Source organism: Parus major, chromosome 2 (assembly GCF_001522545.3).
Source record: "Parus major isolate Abel chromosome 2, Parus_major1.1, whole genome shotgun sequence".
Lineage (NCBI taxonomy): Eukaryota > Metazoa > Chordata > Aves > Passeriformes > Paridae > Parus > Parus major.
Window position 1 is genome coordinate 124,871,052 of NC_031769.1, and position 18,775 is coordinate 124,889,826.

General features: G+C 36.4%; 1 protein-coding gene across 1 annotated transcript in view; it reads right to left on the reverse strand.

The window, feature by feature from the left end:
• CNGB3 (cyclic nucleotide gated channel subunit beta 3) overlaps positions 1-18,775 on the reverse strand; it is a 58,586-nt gene that overhangs the window by 30,637 nt on the left and 9,174 nt on the right. Inside the window, exons 3-5 of the mRNA XM_033519461.1 lie at positions 16,585-16,696; positions 2,110-2,264; positions 145-353 (exon numbers count right to left, since the gene is read on the reverse strand). Of these exons, the coding sequence (XP_033375352.1) occupies positions 145-353; positions 2,110-2,264; positions 16,585-16,696 (476 nt within the window). The remainder of the gene's footprint in view (positions 1-144; positions 354-2,109; positions 2,265-16,584; positions 16,697-18,775) is intronic.

The window sequence follows — 18,775 nt, forward strand, 5'->3', positions numbered from 1 at the left end:
TGATGAAAAATATATGTATCCTTTAATAAATAAAAAAAGTTACATAGATTTGACATAGGGATAAAAAAGAATTGTCAGATTGGATGAATTTCTATACTCTAACACACAACTACTGCCCATGGAAGTCCCACTTCCAATACTTACTATTATATCTCCCCCTCTGATAAACCGCACTCGGGGCTGGAAAATGATTAAGTCGCACAGGTAGCAGATGTCACACATTACATCAATGACAAGCCAGTATATTGTGTTACTGGGGGTTTGGTATGGGAACACATAGCGCAGGGGAATGAACCAGCAGTTCCAGTTATAGGCAATTGTCACAAGCATGAGCCACGCCACGTAACGGCGATCTGAAAGATAAAAGCATTGAGTGTCGAGGCGTGAACCTGGAGCCTATTGTCATTTGTACAGACACATTCATTCTGCTGCAGTCTCTGGGAAGAATGGGTCTCCCAGGATTGGGACCAACCTCCCATTCTCCCTTTTGCAGCTGGAATGCTGCTAAAGTGACATAGCTTGGAAACAGAAGTCACAGAAGGAACATGCAAAAATGAGAGCGTATAGAATTCAGTGCATCTGAAGAAACTTATGTGATCACTTTGCATGGTGCTCATCTGTATTATAACTGACAAAAGAACTGTTTGCCCCTAATGGATGGTACAAATTCCACATCAAGAAATAGAAGACTTGGGTTCTAATCCTGGTCAGTACACCTTTGTGAATACCATCTTTGCAACTCATGTTTGATGATCCCTGTTTGGAATAAATGTTGTTTAGGACAGGACCTTTGTGTCCCTGGGAGCTGCAAACTGGAATATGTATCTTATGGTAGCACACAGGTGCCATGCAATACCAGGTCACTTCAATATGACCTTACCCCATTCTATTACACAGCTTTAAATGTACCTGTGTATGAGTCAATGGTTTCTGGTAGCTTCATGTACTCCATGTATTTTTTCATTGGAGGTTTTTTGAATTTACAGCACAGCATATCACAGTAATGATCCTCCTCTGGCTTTGCTTCTGCCTCCTCTTTCTTTTCTTCTTTTTTTTCATCTTTTTTTTCTTCTTTTGGTGGGGGTGGAGCCTTCTTTGGTGCTAGACAAAAATACCAAAAATATTGGTATTTTAATAATGGCTCAATTAATACATTCTGTTTTAACATGAACAAAAGCCTCATAACATTAAAATATCTTCTAAAAACACTGGACAGTGGCTAAATTCACTATATTAAATACATAGAAAAACACTTGAAGAGTAAAACCACCACTGGTATAAACATGTGCAACTGCTTTCATAAAAAGGGCAGTTATGTTACAGAGTGCAATATCTATATTACTGAATTTCCCTGGAAATGAGGTAGATCAGCAAAGAAACAATTTAAAAAAAAAATAAATTATCAGTTGGTGTATTTTATTTTCCTTCAGGCACCATTTTTAGAGCTTTTTAAAAAACACACACTCAATGAACAGCTTCTAAAAAACGCCAGAACATAAAACCACCACACTCAAATCTTTGTGGAAGCGAAAAGGAAAGTCAAGCTTTCCTCTGAAGAGGAGAAAAATTGATTTATGTTTAATATTTTGTCAAAAGTAAATGATTCATTTATGTCAGATGAGTTAGCTCTACCTAAAGCATGGACTTAAAGTCTTCAGTATGTCCAGATTTCTGTCAAGGCTAAAATTTTATTTACTTTATTTACACACAAGATCCCTTATCAAAGTGACTAACATCCACTCATAAGATATATATATGTTTCTTCATATGTTTCCGATTCATCTCCATGAGTAAACATCTCTGGGAGCTATTTCAAAATCCAGAAAACTTCTTGACACAAATGATTCTAGATACTGCCTTTATAAGGTTTTCCCCCAAATTCTTCAGTGATATCATTCAAAGGGAGGTTGTACCTAAGGACTCTGGCTTACTGTAGAGAAATAGGAACAACTTGACTTCATAGGGCCCAAAGGGATGCTTTCCAGTGGATAAAAAACATTTAAAAAAAAATAATTAACGCATTGTTACCACAAAATTATTTTCAGTTTTAAGCTGAACAAATGCACAGTTATTTCTAGAGGCTTACTTAGGAATACAAACTGGACTTACAAACTGGAGGACTTGCTTCAGGTGAAGATATCACTGGGTCATTCAGCTTTTCCTTATACACATTTGCCCTTTCACGCAATTTTTTGACAATCTCTTGAAGCTGGGCATCAGCATACTCATTTGTTTGGAAACCTGGAGGTGCTGGCTTCTGTGTGCTAATTAAAACAAAAGGAGAAAAAAGGCTTGTTACCTGCTCTTGCCTGCTGCTCATGTCAGCAGCAGTCTGTGTGTTATTTCAAGTAGAGAAGGTCAGGGTACCCTGTTTAGCCTATTGCACTGCTGCTTTTCACCCAGTCCCACTGTGGCTGTGCAAGGCCCAGAGCTTACCTGATGTCTTCACTAAGTTACAAGGCATCCTCTTCACATCTGTGCATAAAAATGTGCTCATTGTTACATGGAAATATCCTAATGATGACAGGAAATGCAGGTAGAAGAGGAGGGACTTATGCTTGCTTTACACTTCCTAATGTTTGGAAAATTGATTTAATCTGTGTTTTTTATGGTTTATTATGGGTAACATGAGGTAGAAAAAAATGCATCTGTTTTCAGTGGAAGCAAAACCCTTCTTGCTGAGGTTTCTTCTTTTTCTGCTAAGAGTTTGCTCATAGTAACACTAAGCTGATATTCCAGCACCCACAGCATTTGTTCAAACCTGAGAACTATTGATTTTCAAACACCTGCAAACTCATACTCAGCACTGTAACTAATGCTTTCATTAGGTTTTATGCATGCTGACAGTCAAATAGAAAATCTAGGTGAAAGTGATTCTTGATCAACTCTTCTGTGCTTATTCTTACTTGAAATTTCATCCTTGATTACTTGCTACTGTCTGATTTTGCAGACTGGGGTTGTTTTTGGATGCAACTCAGCTGGCAGCTGGGCCACACATATGGACTTCCTCTATGTAGAGACCTGGACATGGGATTTTTTTTTTTCTGTATCCTTGACTCCACCCTTCTCAGCTGATGTGACACAGGGATGTCAGAGATGGCTGGAAATGGCTGTGACTGGCACGGGGCAGCTCAAGGTCTCCTCCCAGCCAGGTCACAATTACCACCCCTGTACTGAAATCCTGAAAGCTATGCCCAATAGGGGCATACAGGATAGGAATATATATAGGGGCTACAGCAGGAAATTGTTCTTTCCTTCTCAGCAGTCTTTCAATTCTGTCCCAAGTACCACAGCAATGTGGCTTCAGCAAGAATAGCAGCAGACCAAAAGTGACGTATGCTTGAAATGTCCAATTTGTGAGAAAATCTTCCCAAATGTGAGTAGGGGGGAAAGTGGTATAACAGTACCTTGGGTAGAGAAGAAATGGCATAGAAGAAATAGGGAAGAAAACACCACTGCAAAGTGATCTTTGAATAAACACCATGTCTGCTCAAGACCTAAACCTATTTTGAAATTTCTAACAGAAGGAGCTGTAGCTAAAAAAGGAAAGTGTCAGAGTGGGATGTGTGTAGCTTTTTGAGAAGCAGTGTTCTGGAGACTCAACACAAATCACAGTCCCCAAGGAAGTATAATTTAAGCATGTAAAAATCCTTCAGCAACTAAACCATTGGATAAAGTGGAGATATGCTGCTAGAAGTAACAACAGAAGCAAAAGCTTGGAAGTATATGCTTGTCATTCCTCTAATTGAAGTCTTGTATACTGTCTATTTCTTAAAACTCCTCAGACAGGAGATTAATCAAAACAGTTCTGATGCATTTTGTAATCTTATCACAGTTCCTTTTGTGTCACGTTGTCCCTTTGCTCAGGCTATCTGCAATGTAATGACATCCTTTCTTGTTTTGAGCTAACATTTCACAATTAGTTTTTTTTCTTCTGTGCAAAGAATTTAAAATAGTTCTTAGTCTTTGAGGTTGCTGTATTTTTGCTCAGGTCATTAGCTATCTTATAGTTAGGTGCCACTTACACGTGTCGTGCCAAAGGCCCCTTCTATCTTCTTTCTAGGAATAAGCTACAAATTTAAATAAGCTTAAGATTTTCCTCTTATTTCAGATTTTCGAACAAAAGTTAAAATCTCCTCTATCATGGATTTGGTGCAATGTAGCAAGAGGAACCATGTTTCCGTTTGGTACTGATTGGAATCTGTGTGACTTAGTTTAAAGTTATTTGCCCCGCAGTTGATGAGAAATTGATTTTCCTTGCCCTACTTCTCATTTGGCTTGCATTAACTCCTACTCCATTATTTTCTTGTAATGAAATGCTTACTTTAAATTTTCTTTGGCTAATACAGATGGAAGAAGCCTCATGTTGAACACAGCTAATTTGAGGATGTTTATTGTATATGTACTTTGTAGGGGGGGGTGCACTTTAAATTGACTGGGCTAATGAAGCCCATTTAAACTTCACTAAATCACTTTTAATTAAACTTGACTGTTTCTCTCGCTTCATGTGCTGCTTGGATTTTATTCTAAGCTGTTATTCTTGAAGGATGTTTTTTCTTTAAGCAATTTATCTTTGACTTTTGTGCAGTATGTTACAATAGGTCCAGGTCTATATTACTTACTCTCCATGTAGTCCTTTACAGAGTGGAAATGCCTACTCCCTGTGCAAGTAAGGAATGAAAATCAGGATGGCAACTCATGTACTATGCACACACAGTCTTGTTACTACCTTAGACATATTTTGTTTAATGATAGCAATATATGTAACATGAGAAGTATAACAATGTAGTTTTCTGATATTTTTCATTTTTAGATTTTATTTTTGTAACTTTTAGATTTATATTGTTTGTTTAGTGATAAAATTGCAGTGCCTTTATTCTCCCCAAGCCACAAGATATTTAGACACCTATAGCATAGTAAAAGAATATAACCTTGAAATAGGCTATGGAAATACTGTACTTTAGTACAGTATTTAGTACATTAGAATACCAATGTATGCAACAGCTGTTAAGTAATGTGGCTTGGAAGTTTTCTGTGTTAAGAGTTCAAACAAACACTGATAAGAAATGCAATAGTTATTTCAGAAGGTCTGCCCTTTACTAAATTACAAGCTGGGTTTTTAATTCCTCTCCTTTTCTGGCCACAAATACCAAATTCCTGGGTTCAATTCAGTTTTATCTACCAAATGACCCCTGAAAACATGTATATCATAAATGTATGCTTCCTGGAAAATATCCATAAGTCATTTTTCTCATTTCAGTTATAACCCAATATTTTTTTGCAGCAATTAAGGAACTTTTTTCTGATTACATGGAAATAGAGTCCTTGGTCTTGCAATAGAACTTTCAATGTTTTTATTGAGCTCTGATGTTGTGATTTATGATTGCATTTGCAATCTGTGTCTTGAAAAAATAAATTGTCTTTTCTGAATAAATTATGGAGGCCCTCTAATTCGGATAATAAATTTTCAGATGGATATGATAATACACAAAACATGATGGCACAGATGAGAAAGATTTTGGAGAGACAGAAAAATATAATTCAAGGCATCATGAAATGTATTGATTCAAAAACACATCCTCAATTTTTGCTGACAATCCCAGTGTAAGTAATGCCAAAGAAGCCCTGAGTTCCAAGCCTAAGATCAGTCATCCTAAATTACTAGGAAAACTTGTAAGAGAAGTAATCAAACATGTTAGTCACTTGCTTGGTACAGCAAGAGAGGTATTCCAAAAAGATAACTCACTATTTTTATTATACTGTCTTTATAGTCCAAAAAAAAGGCTTCCCTGAGGAGAGGTTCAGAATGACTGAGATAAGTTTCTGCTCTGAATTGATTGTGAAGAGGGACTATTCTTCTCCTTTATCCACACAGGGTGCCGACAGGGTTTTATGAGTGAGCTTTAATGTTCTTCTTCATGATTTTGGTACAAAATGTAGTAGTGTACTAATGAGGTTTAATAGGACCTTGAATTTGGAAGATTAAAAAGTAGGAATGATTTCTATGCAGGAAAATTGTAATTATTTAGTCCAAGTAATAGAAATGAGGACAAATCTAATGTCCCATACTGCAGGCACCTACTTAGAACTGTATTGTAAGAATTTCTTTTGTAAATGCTGGGATCATCAGTTGCAGGTGACAAAAGGATAAATGTCCAAGTGTTTAGTCAAAGGGAAGCTGCTTATGAGCCATACACAATCTGGCTATGAAAAATGCTGGTGTAAAAGTAACTGTAGAATGCCAGGGAAATTAGCATTAATTTTGGGATAGAGGCCAATGTGAGAATTATTCTGACCAGCCAAACTCAAAGGGTGTATTCCCACAGGAGACTCAAGAAAGTCTCTTGGGATGGCCAAGACTGCTGGGAACATGACTTTGAAAAGGACAAATAAACAAATTTAGACGTAATAAGATCATTGTCTATAAGATCTAATTTGGGTGGAGAACCATGGGAAAATAGGTATTTGAGCTGAGAAGAATTATTGTGAGAAGAATAAATGTGAACAGAGGCACAGTGAATTATCATGAGTTAAATGTCTGAAGAAAGTTTCCAAGCCTTTAATGACCAGAACTCTAGGCTGATTTTACTATGAGTGGGGGCAGTTGAAACAAGTGTGACAGACTTCAAGATTATATTAGCTAAGATCATGAAGACTGTTGTAGGCTGTGATTCCCAAGAAAGCATAAGAATGTATGCCACATGACAGGAAATCCTTTTTAGCAAAAAACTTTGAAATATATAAATATTTATATATAAATGTGGATAAGTGACTTAACCTGTATATTTACCACCTGACTCTTCTTTCAAAAATCTTAACAGCTCCAGTGTTAAGAAGTTTCTAAGATAAATATATTATCTTAAAGTCTTGGAACAAGCTCTTCACACATTAGATTCCATGGACTTTCAAAAAGCTCTTAATTAAATTTTAATTTTCCTTAACAGTCTTGAAAAAAGTGTCTTCCTCCGACCCATCATCTTTTCCTTTAATCACAGAATCATCAAATTTGGAAGAGAACTTCAAGATCATCTAGTCCAGCAGCCAACCCAGCACCATCATAATTATCCCTAAACGAAGTGCCACATTGAGATACTTGCCTGGGCAGTTTATTCTAATGCCTTTCCACTCTTTCAGTGATAACTTTTTTTCCTAAAAGCTAATCTGAACCACGCCTAGCAAGGGAAAGTGTCTGATAAAGACCCATCTTTACTGATATAGAAGATTATGTCCTTTTCTATTTGCTGCATTTTTTTAAATACTGGCATTATATTGACCTTTCTTTGCAATAAAACAGAACAAATCGCATTTTTATTTAATTTCATTTTAGGATTAAGTTGTTCTTCACCATTCAATTTTATTTTAAACTGATTTTCCTTTGTCTTACTATATATTTTATTACCTGTTTCATTAATTTAAACATAGTGATACCACAATATTAGTGTTGGTTTTGGTTTTATGCATGTATATGCAAGAATGGGCCATAAGCATTTATGAGCTTCATAAAGGCAACATATAAAAAAATCTTTCCATTGGAATTCATGACTCTCCTGTAGCTCAGAATCTTTGTACAGAGATCATGCTTTTTTGGGCCCTAAGAAAATGTTCTTGAAAAAAAAAATGCATAGATAAATAATTTCCCAAATCTCATGTTGTATTCATAAAGAAAAAGAGATATGGAAGCAACAGTGTTCAAGAAAGGCACTATCTTTCAGATTTATCCATTGGTATTGAACTCAGAATAAACTTCTTGATGCAATGCAGACTGAAATCTAATTATCCAGGCTGCAGAGATTCCTGCTTTTTAACTCAAATTTTTTTAACAGCAGCTTCTTTGACAATCCTCCTAGTTATTCAATCACAACAATCTGTGAATCCTCTAATCTTCTTTACAGTACTCTCTAAGGAGAAGTCTGACTCAATGCTGAACACATGGAACTCTCACTGAGGTACCATATTAAAATGTGAATAAGATTTTATTTTAATTAAAAATTCTGCAGTAGGAACTGTAAAAGTAGCAGAAAGAAAGTAGTATGAATGTTGAAAATATCAATTACCTATGAAAAAGTCACCTTTCCTTAAGGTAAGTGGTAATATCAAGTTGTTTAATTGCAGTATTTACTATGGCATGAAAAATAAGGACAGAATAATTTCTAATACTAATTGCTTTAGAACAAAAGTATAATAGTCTAAGGATATAATTCTAATTTATTTCCTTATCTGTTGCTATTGTGCCATTGGGGCTTTCTTATCTGTAAGTAATTAAATCTGTCTGGGCATCTGCCACTTATCAGGAATTTTTAACATTTTAATATTTAAATACAAACACATACCTTATTTACATAAGCCTTTAATTTATGGCTATGTAAAATAATTTAATCAGAGTATGATACAGTGCTGTACAGAGTTCATAAGCACTGCACAAACCCTTCTTCCTATTTTCTATCTTTCAGTTTTTCTTAATGTGCAGGGAATTAAAAACTAAAATAAAAATTCTATAAAATTTCCCATTGTGAATGTTTTCAAAGGCTGGAAAAAAGTCTCAGATTTGAAAAACTTAATTTCCAATGGATGTCTTCATTTGTTATCTGTTTTCATAGAGTCCCTAAAATAATCATACAACCATAAGGCTGTAGAAAAGTTTGGGATATCCCGTCCTCACAGCTCAAAGCAGAATGAGGTACACCTGAAAGATTCTTATCTAACCTTTTCTGAAATATGTCTAGTCATGGCTATTCCATAATCTTCCCAAAGAATTTATTTCTGTGCTTCACTAGCTTCATTTTGCAATTTCTTCTTCCTCAATGGTACAATTCCTCTTTTGGTACAATTTGTCCTATGCATTTTGAACATGGGGTAAAAGTAATTGTCCCTTCTCTTTTATCTCACTTTTTTGGCCATTTGCACATTTCAGTTTTCTATTTTTTTTTTTTTCCAAATGGAAAGGATTTGCTGCAAGGATAATAATTGTATGATTACTAGGAATGTCAGATAATTCTATAATTTTCAGTGTTTGTTCCAAAACTTCATGCCATGGGCCATTGTTGCCTGTGCTAATTATATAAAATTACCTTGGTGTGACCATCTGTGTTGCAAATCTACTTTCATTAGGGTGAACTGTTATGCAGCAGCCTGTGTAGAAACTGATTACCTTTCCCAGGATCCCAAAGAAACTCAGAGATAAAGAACCTATTCCTCTGAGGTGACTTCCAATTCCCGCTATTTATGACCATCCTTTCCCCTTCTGCAGGACCCTGGCACACTCCTTTCCAAAAGCAGCACCAAAGGAGGTGTGTTCCCTGCAGACACTGCTCTTCTCCTCCTGAGTATCATTTACCCAGGGTTCTGAATAAAACCGGGCTGCCAGATGTGTTTGACTTCTCATCTGACCCTCATATCTCTCCTGTCACTGTTTCATCTCTTCCTCTCCTGGGCTGTACAGCATGGGATGTTTTCATCCTAAATTGCTAGGATTTGGAAAAAGAGTAAATAACTAGGGACAGGGTGTTTTAATAAAATATGTTGGACGAGATTAAACATAGGCATGAATACTTACACTTGTCAGGAAGTAATAATCAGTTTCCTTTACTAAATGATAAGCATTATGTCTTAGATCTACATACCTCTTAGACTTGTCAAGAAAGGCCCTGATATATTTACAAATATTTGGTAAAAATGTGATTTAAATACAAGTGCAATTTAAATATAAAGTTTTATATTACACATAGTAATACACATTGTGTTCCTGTCACAATGCTCATTGTTTTGCTTTTTTCTCTGAAAATGACTCAACATATAATAGCAGGGATAATATTTTGAATAAATTCTAATTTCTCCATTTACAAAAAGGTTTCTTCTTACTTTGAAAACTATTAAGTGAATGGGAGATTTACACAAAATGCACAGAAATTGCTTTTAATCAAAGAAATCAATCAGCGGAAAATTAAGACAAACTATATCCATCCTTTTTTAAATATTCCAAAAATCCCAATTTCTTCCATTGATATGGTTAACAATAAATATATATTAATATTATGAGTATATGATTTGAAATAATGCAAGGGTAAAAACCCCCAGCATTTCAGTCTGTATAATGACATTCCTATCCTTTCCTCGCTTCATTTATTCTTCAATGGAAAACTTCTGAATCTTCTACTTTTTAATTTCAGGCTACCTACTTGATTGCCATGCAGAGTGAGTGAAATTAAATAGCAAGGGTAACTGCATCCTGCAGATCGGATAGAATTTAAAGGCTCTGGGAAAATGCAATTCAGCAAAGATTACAGCAAGTTTAATCCATTTTGGTACAGACAGCACACCATCACCTTTCTATTTAATTTGTAGGTTCTCAATGTAGTAATTTCAGAAACTGATGTCCAAGAAGTAAAGTGACAGGCTCTGCAAAAGAAAAAAGGCCTAAGCAGAGGGAATATAAGTGCTAAGAAAAGTATTTTTCTTTTTAACACATTAATGTCTTTTCAGTCAGGTGTAATAAATATACTAGATGCATTATATCTGTTTACAATTTCAAGTACTGCAGTGATTAGCTGGAGACAACTAAGGAAATGTATTAACTCTCCATAAAACGCACTTGTGACTGTGTTTAAACTGGGATTTTTCGTAAGGCCCAGCATTGGCCTTGTTTTACTTCATCATGAATCACCTCCCTCGACATGCTGGCCACACTTTTTTTGATGCAGTCTAGGATACAGGTGGATCTTGACTTCAGAGACTGGAGTTTATTGCCAGGAGCATCATTTTCTTACATCCCTGGTGTTCCTACACCAATCAAGGATTTCTAGAGACTCTGCAGAGGGTTGATACTGGGTCTGTTTCACTGATGTGCTGAGATTCTGTACTTGTGATAGGACATAGCTTCTGTAAGGTGCATCTGCTTGGTGAATTGATGTAACCAGTGGATGGCAAGCACTAATAAGCACAGTAATTTTCCTGTTCGAGGTTATTGAGGTAAATGAAGTGCATTACTCACTAGGAACATGCTACCAGCAGGAGTTCTCTTTATTAACCTGGCTATGCACCACATAGCAAATTGCATCTTAATCTTTGTTTTGTTCTCTTTTCTTGCTATTAGCCAAATTAAAGAGGGAAAAAAAATCTTTATAGAAGGACTGGTAGAGTCTATTAAGTAATAGGATGTGGCTATGAGAAAGGCAAACCACAAGCATGAAGTTCAGTTTGCCTGAACCAGCCATGGTCATATGGAAGTTTGCAGCACTGGAGTTCACTTTTCTTTGGAAATGTTGAAAGCTGTGTTTCTGCATTTGAAAAAGCAGAATCAGGCAAGTATGCTTTCTGTGTGGGAATGCTATTTTTTCTTATAAATTTAGTATTTCATTTAAATTTATTTAATGTATTTCATATTTTATATTTTATTTTTATATTTTATTTGTAATTGCTAGATTCTGAAGGGGGCATATCAGATAAAATGTTTTGTTCTTCTCTAAACATAACAGAGAATGCAGTGAAATCTAAAAGATAAAATCTAAAAGCACAGAAAGTCCCAGGTACCTACTGCAATTTTTTTCCTTTGTGTGGTCTTGAACATTTAGTCTTCAAATGTGGATTATTATTTTATGCAGTATTTTGCACAGAGGGGTTCATGATCTTTGACTGGGGTTTCAGTGCCTTAATATAAATAGTACATTGTAATCTCTTTGGTAATCTGGGAAGATGAAATACTCTTACAAATTCAACAGGGCTTAAAGGCTTTTAAAAGACACGGAGAGGAGGTCATAAAAGCTCTTTGTGCTCCTTCATTTTCTCTGTTCTATATTGTCAGATGCTTTGTTTACCTTCTTCCATACTCTGTCTCTTCTGACTTGATGCAACTTGTCTCATACCTTGAACCTTTGTGCTAGTTTCTTGTTAATAAGACTCCCTGTCTTCTATTAGAGTGCAAATGAGCACTTCTGCTCCCTTATTTCTTGCTGTGAAGAGACAGGGTAGTCTTAGCCCACCCTTCCAGAGGTTATTATTGCTCTGCAAAGAGCTATTAATGAAAATTACCTGTCGCTCTATTACATTATCGATAGAGGGGAGAAAAAATATATTGGCAGACAGAGCCAATTTGTGTGCAATTCTATCCAAGTCATTAGGAAGCAGATATTAAATGTTTCAGTCACTAAGCCATAATTCAGTGCTTGGTACATCATCCATTCCTGTGGGTTTCTTCTTTCAGTGTTCAAGTGGCTGAAACCAGAGCTGTGTGTCTCTACTCCTTATTGATGTCCATCACCATGTACTGGAGTGTTTTAAAAACAAGGATGTGCTGAGAGGGGAAGACAGATTTTTGTTTGTTTGTTTGTTTGTTTTGCAGACAAATAATTTATGTGGGAATTTTTAGTTCCCATATTAGTTTATTTATTATTATTTTTATAGTTCCCCAAATGCAGTATTTGTCGAAATTTTCATTCACTTAGCAAGCAAAACAATAAATTGCTCTTTAACAGGAAACGAAAAAATGTGCTGTTCTAAACAGTAAAATTGTCTTCTTTCCCTCTTCCTTATTCTATGTATCTGGGCCTGCACAGATGCATTTTAAAAAGTTAAATGTCACAGTAACAGCAGATAAGGTGAAAACTTTTCTATTAATGTTTCCATGGAAGTTGATGAGCTCTGGATATATATGATTGTGAAAAAAATATATATTCATTAACCTTATTTCATTAAGTATATTGCTCAGAGTTAATGGCCATATGTATGATTTCTTGCAAATCAGGTGACTTTTGATTAAACTTTGACTCTTGAATGATAATTAGCATAGGAGAATAGTCTACATAAATTAATTGCACTGGGACTCCCAGTGGAACTTCCACCCACACTCTATGCCCATGGGTCTTTGCTGTCCGCTTCAGGTCAGGCCTTGGCCACTGCCTGAGCTATGTCCAGGTGTGTCTACCTCCCGTTCTGTCTCTGGTTCTGTCTCCTAGACAGACTCTGGACCTCTCTTGCAGCCTTGTTTCCAGCCCTGTCACTGACCCTGTCTTTTTTGCTCCCGACTGGATTCCCTGGATGGACACTAAACCTGGTCCACCACTTTGCATTGTTGATGGAGTCTGTTGCTAGGATCTTGCTCTGCTTGCCAAAGTCTGAAATTCCAGGTAAGAAAATTCTACCACTATTTTGCCAATCTTGATTTCCATAACAATATCACAGAGTCATAGAATTGTTTGATTTCCAAGAGACCTTTAAAGATAATTTAGTCTATGCCATTTGGACAGACACATTTCCCACTAGATCAAGTTGCACAGAGCCGTGTCAGGTCCAATCTGACCTTGAACAACTTCCAACAATGGGGAAATTCTCACAGCTTCTCTGACAAACCAGTGTCTCACCACTCTCTTCACAAAACAATTTCATCCTCATATCTAGTCTCAATCTGCCCTCTTTAAAATCATTAGTCCTTGTAGAATTGCAAGAACAATCACAATTCTCTCAGCCTTTCCTCTCTGATTATTTTTGTGGCTCTCTCTAGACCAGGTCCATGTCTTGTACTGAGGACTCCAGAGCTGGATGCAGCACTTCTGGTAGAATCTCAGCAGGGTGGAGTAGATGAGGGTGAATCACCTCCCTCGACATGCTGGCCACACTTTTTTTGATGCAGCCTAGGATACAGGTGGATCTTGACTTCAGAGCACATATTGCCATCCCATGGCTAATTTTTCATTCACCAGTATATCTCCAAGTCCTTCTCTGCAGGTTTGCTCTCAATCTGTTCATCATGCAGGCTGTATAGATACTGGTGGTTAGGGTGACCCCTGTGCAGGACATTGCACTTGGTCCTTCTGAACTCCATGAGGTTTGTGCCACCTCTCACGCCTGTCAAGGTCCCTCTGGATGACATCCATTCCCTCCAGTTTGTAGGCTGCACCACACAGCATGGTGTTGCCCAAGGGGTAGCACTTGTTACTGATCTTTGTTTGAGCAGTATCCAAATATGGATTAAACAGTGACAGAAGAGAAAACTCCTGGACATTGGGACTCTTAGCTGACTATCCTGACTGTCCTAACAGGCCTTGATATGGCTTTGACTAATATAACTAGCACTTTTCCTAATAACTCCCAGGTATGGAAATAACTAGAAATTAGCAATAACCAAACTCTTCAGGTGGCATTTTGTATTGGTTGGCCTCAGTGCTAGACAGTGGTTTGAGCATGTTTCATTTACTTTTGTAGCTCACATGTATCTATTTGACTCAAATTCTCAGCTTTTCTCAACCTGATAAAGGCAGTTGACTTCCCTAAAAATATTCTAGTTAGCAAATTTGAATACATAGACTCAATAAGGCAGTAATCTTGATCAGAAGCAGTGTCTAGACTGCCATGAACCTGAAGAAGCAATGAATTAAATTCTCTCAAATGTACATTTAAAAATAATTCTCCCTTCAGCTCTGACAGTCAAACAAATCTAATTAGTTCAGCTTCATGCCAGTGCAATGACACCAGTGCCGTGACTTCCAGACCCTATTGCAGAATTTAGTGGCTGTTTTAGCAGTAGAATTTACCAAATATTTACTGTATTTTTAGAAGCTTTTGCTCAAATCAGACTGGCTAGGTATATCTGGATAGATACTTCTGAGTCAGAACACCTCTGAGAAAGCAAAGTTTAATGTAAATATTTTTAATTTCCTTTTAAAAGACAGATTTTGTTTCTACTAATAAGCAACATACCCTTTTGTTTCATAAGCACATAGCAATTATGTTAACCATGGTTACAAGATTTACCAGTGGAACTGTAAGCATTGAATAACATATTGTATGATTAAAAAAAAAGGAGATTCTTATCTAAGTTTTAATTTTTGACCTAGTGGTTCACATTGAAGTGACTAAGTTATTTATAAGTTTTCCATTCTTTCTAGTCAGAGTTATTTTTAATTGCATCTATTATTTTATCGAGGCATGTGCACTAGCATTTTGCTTGATTAATTCCAGGCACAAAGTTTGTCTTAGTAAAGGGGAGGAAACAGGTAATCATCTCTATAAATTAACTCCATGTCAGGGAAAGACTTTTTCATTGTTCCATTAGAATAATCAAAACAATAGAAGGCAAAGACAAGCAGGAGTTTCTACCCTGTTTTTTATTGAGTGTACGTGTTTTTCTCCACTCAAAGTGATCTCAAAAGGCAGAAACTTCATGATGCATAGAAATAGGCCATGTGAGAGTAAAGACTTGGAGCTGACTGACTAGATAATAGCTTTGTGTAAAAGGATCTGAGGGTCTTGGTGGATGACAAATTGAACACAAATCCACAGTGTGTTCTTGCAGCAATGAAGTCTAACTACACACTCTGATTTAGAAAGAGCGCCAGAGGTACGGAGCAAGAGGATGAGAGGCAAAAGAAGAAAGTTAAAGCAAAGGAAAATTTAATTCCATTTAGTTTTTGTAATAAAGGTGGTCAAAGGTGGGCCAGATTGCCCAGAGAAACTATGGAACCTCCATGACAGAGGCATCAGGTGCACATTCAGCAAATCTGCAGATGACACCAAGCTGGGTGGTGTCATCTGCAGGCCCAAAGGAGAGCCAAAAACATGATCCGAAGTCTGGAGCACCTCTCCTATGAGAAAAGGCTGAGAGAGTTGAGGTTCTTCAGCCTGGGGAAGAGAAGGCTTCAGAAGATCTCATTGGTAGCCTTTTAGTATTTAAAAGGGCCCTGTGAGAAAGATGTGAGCAAAAATTTTATCAGGGGTTGTGACATGGCAAGGTTTAATGGTTTTAAATTTAGAGAAGGCAGATTTAGATTAAATATAAGGAAAAAATTTTTTACAATGTGAGTGGTGGAACGCTGGCACCTGTTACCAGAGGTGTTGGATGCCTCATCCCTGGAAATATTCAAGTTCAGCTGGGATGGGGCTTTGAGCAACCCAATCCACTTATAGCTGTCCCTGCTCATTGCAGAGGGGTTGGACTTGATGATCTTTAAAGGTCCCTTCCAGCCCAAAGAATTCTATGGTTCCATGAAATTATGAATCTCTGCTTCTGAAATTACTGTTGACTATTCCAAGTTTATTTTCTTCTAGGCTTCATATGTATTTCTATTTTCACAAAACAGTCACTGCAGCTTTTTACAAAGGTTCATTGACCCTAGATTTTCCCCTGAAGGAATACTACTGCTTCATTTATTTGTCTTTTCTCAGGCAGAGATAGTACTAATCTTCTTATTGTTGAGGCTAATGCTGATTTAATGGTATAACAAAAAAAAAAAACAACAAAAGTACAGGGTAAAAAGTTTCAAGTCAGAATGATGTGACAAACATTCTAGGTTTGGGGCAGAATTCTGAGATTTTCTGTTTTGCTAAGATATAGTCATAATTCAGCAGCAGCACTGCTAAAGTTAGCATATAACTGTAGTTGAGCAAATTCTTTTCCTCATTCCAGCAATTTAGGATGATATACACAACAATCAAAAGCACATAATAAATGAATGCCTCATATATATGCTACCTTGAAATTGAAATAAACTTCATTAGAACCTTAGAGGAGGGACTTTTAAAGAACTGAAATATGGCACACAGAAATGTTAAGTCAGGATATCAGGTAGAATCTTCACATTTTTTTAATTTACTCACTTAGCATTCTCTTTCCCATCTTTGAGTTCATGCTCTTCCTGTTGAGTTGTCTTAGCTGGTTCAGTTGAATTTCCAGGTTTTGAAGGCTCAGGTGCTTTCGCTGATTCTGTATCTAGAAAAAAGGTTTTAAATTTTGAAAATTAATTTTTAAAGAATTATAATAATACTTTTGAAGAAATCACAGCCTGTCTGACATTATTTCTTCAGTAGATAAGTACAAAAAACCCAGCTTCTGGGACATGACCTTTGAACAATATCCTGCATAAATCTATTTCAGTGCTATCTGTTCACAGCATGTTTATGATAAGTACACATTTTCAAATATGTAATTTACTCATAGTTTTTAACTAGATTCATCAGTAGCCAGCTCAACAATGGTCAATTTAGACAATTCTGTATTTATGAGGGACAAGAAGTCATCCAGAAAGGTAGAGGACAGATACATCTGTCCAGGAACCCTTATTAAATAAAGAAGGCAACATGAAGAGTAGCTAATTTTATTATGAATAGAAATGCTAATAAAATTATCTGTACTTCAGTGTTTGAACTGCATCTAAGATGTTGCTTCAGTTGCCAGAACAGTACTGTTCATTGTTGAGTAAATTATGACTGAAATACAGCATTAAGGATGTATGTTGTACTTTGTCTAGCATATTTCTTAACTTCTGTTACTATCAGTTTTTTGAAAGTCATCTAAGTGGGAAGTCTGAAGAGTTTGAAGTAAATGGCATGACCTCTTGACATTTAAGTGGCCTTAAGCAATGCTTTCTTATAATTAGTCCCATGTCTTTTTTTTCAAACTTTCACATTGAAAAATAATTTGATAGCTCTCATCAGTCTGACACTTTGCATAATGGAGGAACAGACTCAGCCTTCACAAATATCTTAATATGATAGAGGAAAAAGCTTGACAGCAAAGCATGACAGCAAATAAATCAGAAGCCTGTTGCATGTGCTGTATTTTGAGACAGTTCAAAGAAAATCAAACCTTGAATATTTTAGATGGATAGTGTAAAATTGCTTTTCTGATAGCTAAACTCCGTATTTAGAGAGTCATTCCTTTAAAAGGATTTAAAAATTCCAGCACTTGTTGCAGTTTATTTTCCCTTTTGAATTCATGGTTTGTAGTATCACAGTTCTCCCTGCCTTGACTCCACAATCCAAAAAGCCAAGTACTCAGTGAAGAGTGACAGCTAAGCTAATCTCAACATTTCTGTAATCACCTCATTTTGGGAATTTTCTTTGTTATAGTAGTTACTTCTACTGTGTCTATACTAACATGGGACACAATCTGATATGAACAATTAGAGCAGTGAAATGGTGCTGAAAGCATGGCATTGAATTGTTATCTGTCAGATATAAATATCCAGCATATCTGGCAGATAAATTTCAAATGAGGTGTATTGAGATCCACTGAAATTAGTGACAATCAGCAGCTTGAGTAAAGTAGTTTGACTTGTGGAGTTATTCTCCTGGTTTGGTTTTATTCTAAAGGAATCCAATAATGAGTTCCTAAAGTGTTTGGGGTTTCTTTTTGGTGGTAAAAAAAAGAAAATCAAGGGACAAGGAAGAGGGTTTTGTTAGAAGGGCATTCTTCATTGTAACAAAATACCAGCATAGTCACACTGTTAAGCGTAACAGGCTCCTGAATAAGACTGTGGAGTGACATGTGTGAGAAGCAAAAATCACCAAGTAAAAAATATATGGTGCTTGCACATAAACATTCCAGTGCAGAGGATAATAACTTCTAAGTTTGATAGATATTCTCAAAGTATTCAGTCTGATGTCTGAACCCACACTGACCATTAAATGCTGACTGCATTCAGACTGAAGGAAAACCTTGGAATCCCACGAATATTCCAAATTTTCACATATGAGGATTCATAAATTTCTAGCAGGGATTATTTGTGTCCATATTAGGATATCAGGGTCTAGCACCACTACTAGTTGTGTGTCAAATTTTAGTTTTCTCTTTCTGTGTGAAATTGAAAGGTCTATCTGCATAGTCACATTTCAAAAAAAACCAAACCCGTTGCTCTTCACTTGAATCTAGCTTGTAGTCTTCTAACTTATGAAACCAGGCCAAAAGAAATTCCCTTAAGAACAGTGTGGCAGTAATTTAAGGGAAAAATTAGAATACAACTGTTGGTTTCCAGAATAAATAATGATCCATTGGGTAGGTGGTGGGCTT